Below are 1977 nucleotides of genomic sequence, written 5' to 3'. Positions count from 1 at the left end.
TGAGAGCAGTGAAAGGAGCGTCGTAGCTAGTGTACTGCTTGTGGCCAGAGAGGAGGCTTACACACAAATGTTAGATCATTTGGGAAGTTCCCCCAGCGGAGAAGTAACTACAGGGACACACACTTGGATTTCTACGTATCGAGCTGCGCAAAAGCACTTTTTCATTGAGGCTACTAGCCACGTTTTATTCCTCCGCTTCGGCAGCGCAGTGTGTTTTTTCGTTGCCTTTCACTGCCACGTGTTGTCAACCTCTTCGTTTGTGGCATATGCTTACAGGTATATGCATAGGAGTATATATATGTTATGTATCACCCACGTGTGTTTATTTGTTCTTACGTCCCCTTTTGGGGTGAACGTTTTATACCCCATTTTTTCTAAATACAATTATGAATAAAGCAGCAAACCTTTGCCATTCTATGGGCGTCTTTGCCCTCATGGTAATCCCTCTATGTTGATGCCACACGCAGAGAGGGAAGAGGTTCCCCACAAGTATTTTTTTTTTTTGTGTGTGTGACAATAAATTGGCCTATTTTTACCCATGAGGTGTGCGCACAGCTCCACAAAAAAGGTTTCTGATTTGTTTTTGTTTTTTTTTTTTTTTTCTGTGTTGATTGCTATCCACTTTTTACACCCATCGTTTGTCCATGTGTTTGTGCGTATATAAATATTTTTAATTCCGTTTTAAATGTTGTATTCTTTAACCAAAATGGTAAGCACAATTTCCTGGTGCTAAATTTGACGAAATAAATTTTAAGGTGTTTGTTCCCACTACTTACACATGGGTACGGTTATACCCCAGGCAAAAAGGTGCCTTTATGTGGCAGAAATTCATTGTCACATTAACTTCAACGCGCTTTTTTTTTTTCTTGTTTTTTTTTAACTTACGAGAACGGGTTAAATAAATGTCGCCTTTAAGTGCAATATGGGCAGGGTGTAACCATTATGGTATACATTTTTCTGTAAAGGGGAAGATATAAAAGATTTTGCTTCAACTTTTTCCCTACCCACGTTTAGCAGCAATGCTGAGTACATCATCTATAACTTGCATGTATGAGTCCATTCTCAATTCTTTAAGGGACCGTTTATACTTATGTGAGAATTGGGAAACTTCGAAATGTCCAGCTTATGCTGTATTACACCAGTTCGTGACCAACCTATTGCCTAGCCTACATTTGTTTATCCCCCCATGTTTTAGGCGCCTTGGTAACATTGATCCTGTGTTTTTTGTGGGGTATGATATACCTTCATAGTGACCCTCTGCACATTTGCTACCCTTGCAGAGCTTTCGCCTTTCCAGCCACTTTCGATGTCCGCCTCATCTTCACTTTTTGCCTAAAATGAACAAATGAAGATTCACGTATTGTTTTTTTTTCTCTTCAAAAATTTGCTGGCTTATGTGTTAAAGAAGAGTATGTCCGGAGAAGCCGTACTAAACAGAAGTAGTTTCAAAACGGTTTTGCGTAATAGAAGTAACTTACTCCTGGCACATACCAACAAAAATTTCAGGAAATTGGGGAGAGACAGAGCGCAAAGGAGAGCCCTTCTTAGAGCCTTAACCACCAGTGTACGTTTCGCATACCCACGTTTATATCGCCCCCCAGTATGTACACCTCACATGTGGGTAGACGCCTATGCTAAATAGAGAATTGAAATAAGTGTACTCGTGTGCCTGCATACACACGAAATTTGCTAATAACTGCACGAATTGATTTTCCCCACTCTTGCGCAGCTGCTGAGACATGGTAAAATTGTAACAACAGAAGCCAAGGCAAAGGAGGCTCGAAGGAAGGTGGACAGGATAATAACCTTTGCAAAAAAGCATGACGATAACAGGCAATATGCGTACCGCTTAATTGCAAACTACGTCTACGACAGGGAATTGGCCCTAAACATTGTTAAGCAGGTATGGAACGAGCGTCGTACATGTTGTGCATGCGTTTCGTTTTTTTATTTCATTCTGTTTTTTTTTTTTTTTTT

At 40.3% G+C, this 1977-nt stretch overlaps 1 protein-coding gene across 1 annotated transcript in view; it reads left to right on the top strand.

Moving 5' to 3' along the window:
- Positions 1-1345: 1345 nt before the first annotated feature.
- AK88_02819 (ribosomal protein L17) overlaps positions 1346-1977 on the top strand; it is a gene marked incomplete at both ends in the record, with an annotated part of 1170 nt that continues 538 nt past the window's right edge. The window contains 2 exons of the mRNA XM_012480442.1: positions 1346-1564; positions 1730-1903. Coding sequence (XP_012335865.1) covers positions 1346-1564; positions 1730-1903 — 393 coding nt within the window. The remainder of the gene's footprint in view (positions 1565-1729; positions 1904-1977) is intronic.

The sequence above is a fragment of the Plasmodium fragile genome, assembly GCF_000956335.1.
Source record: "Plasmodium fragile strain nilgiri unplaced genomic scaffold supercont1.29, whole genome shotgun sequence".
Lineage (NCBI taxonomy): Eukaryota > Apicomplexa > Aconoidasida > Haemosporida > Plasmodiidae > Plasmodium > Plasmodium fragile.
Note: the sequence above shows the minus strand (reverse complement) of the source record. Positions and strands in the feature narration are given on the sequence as shown.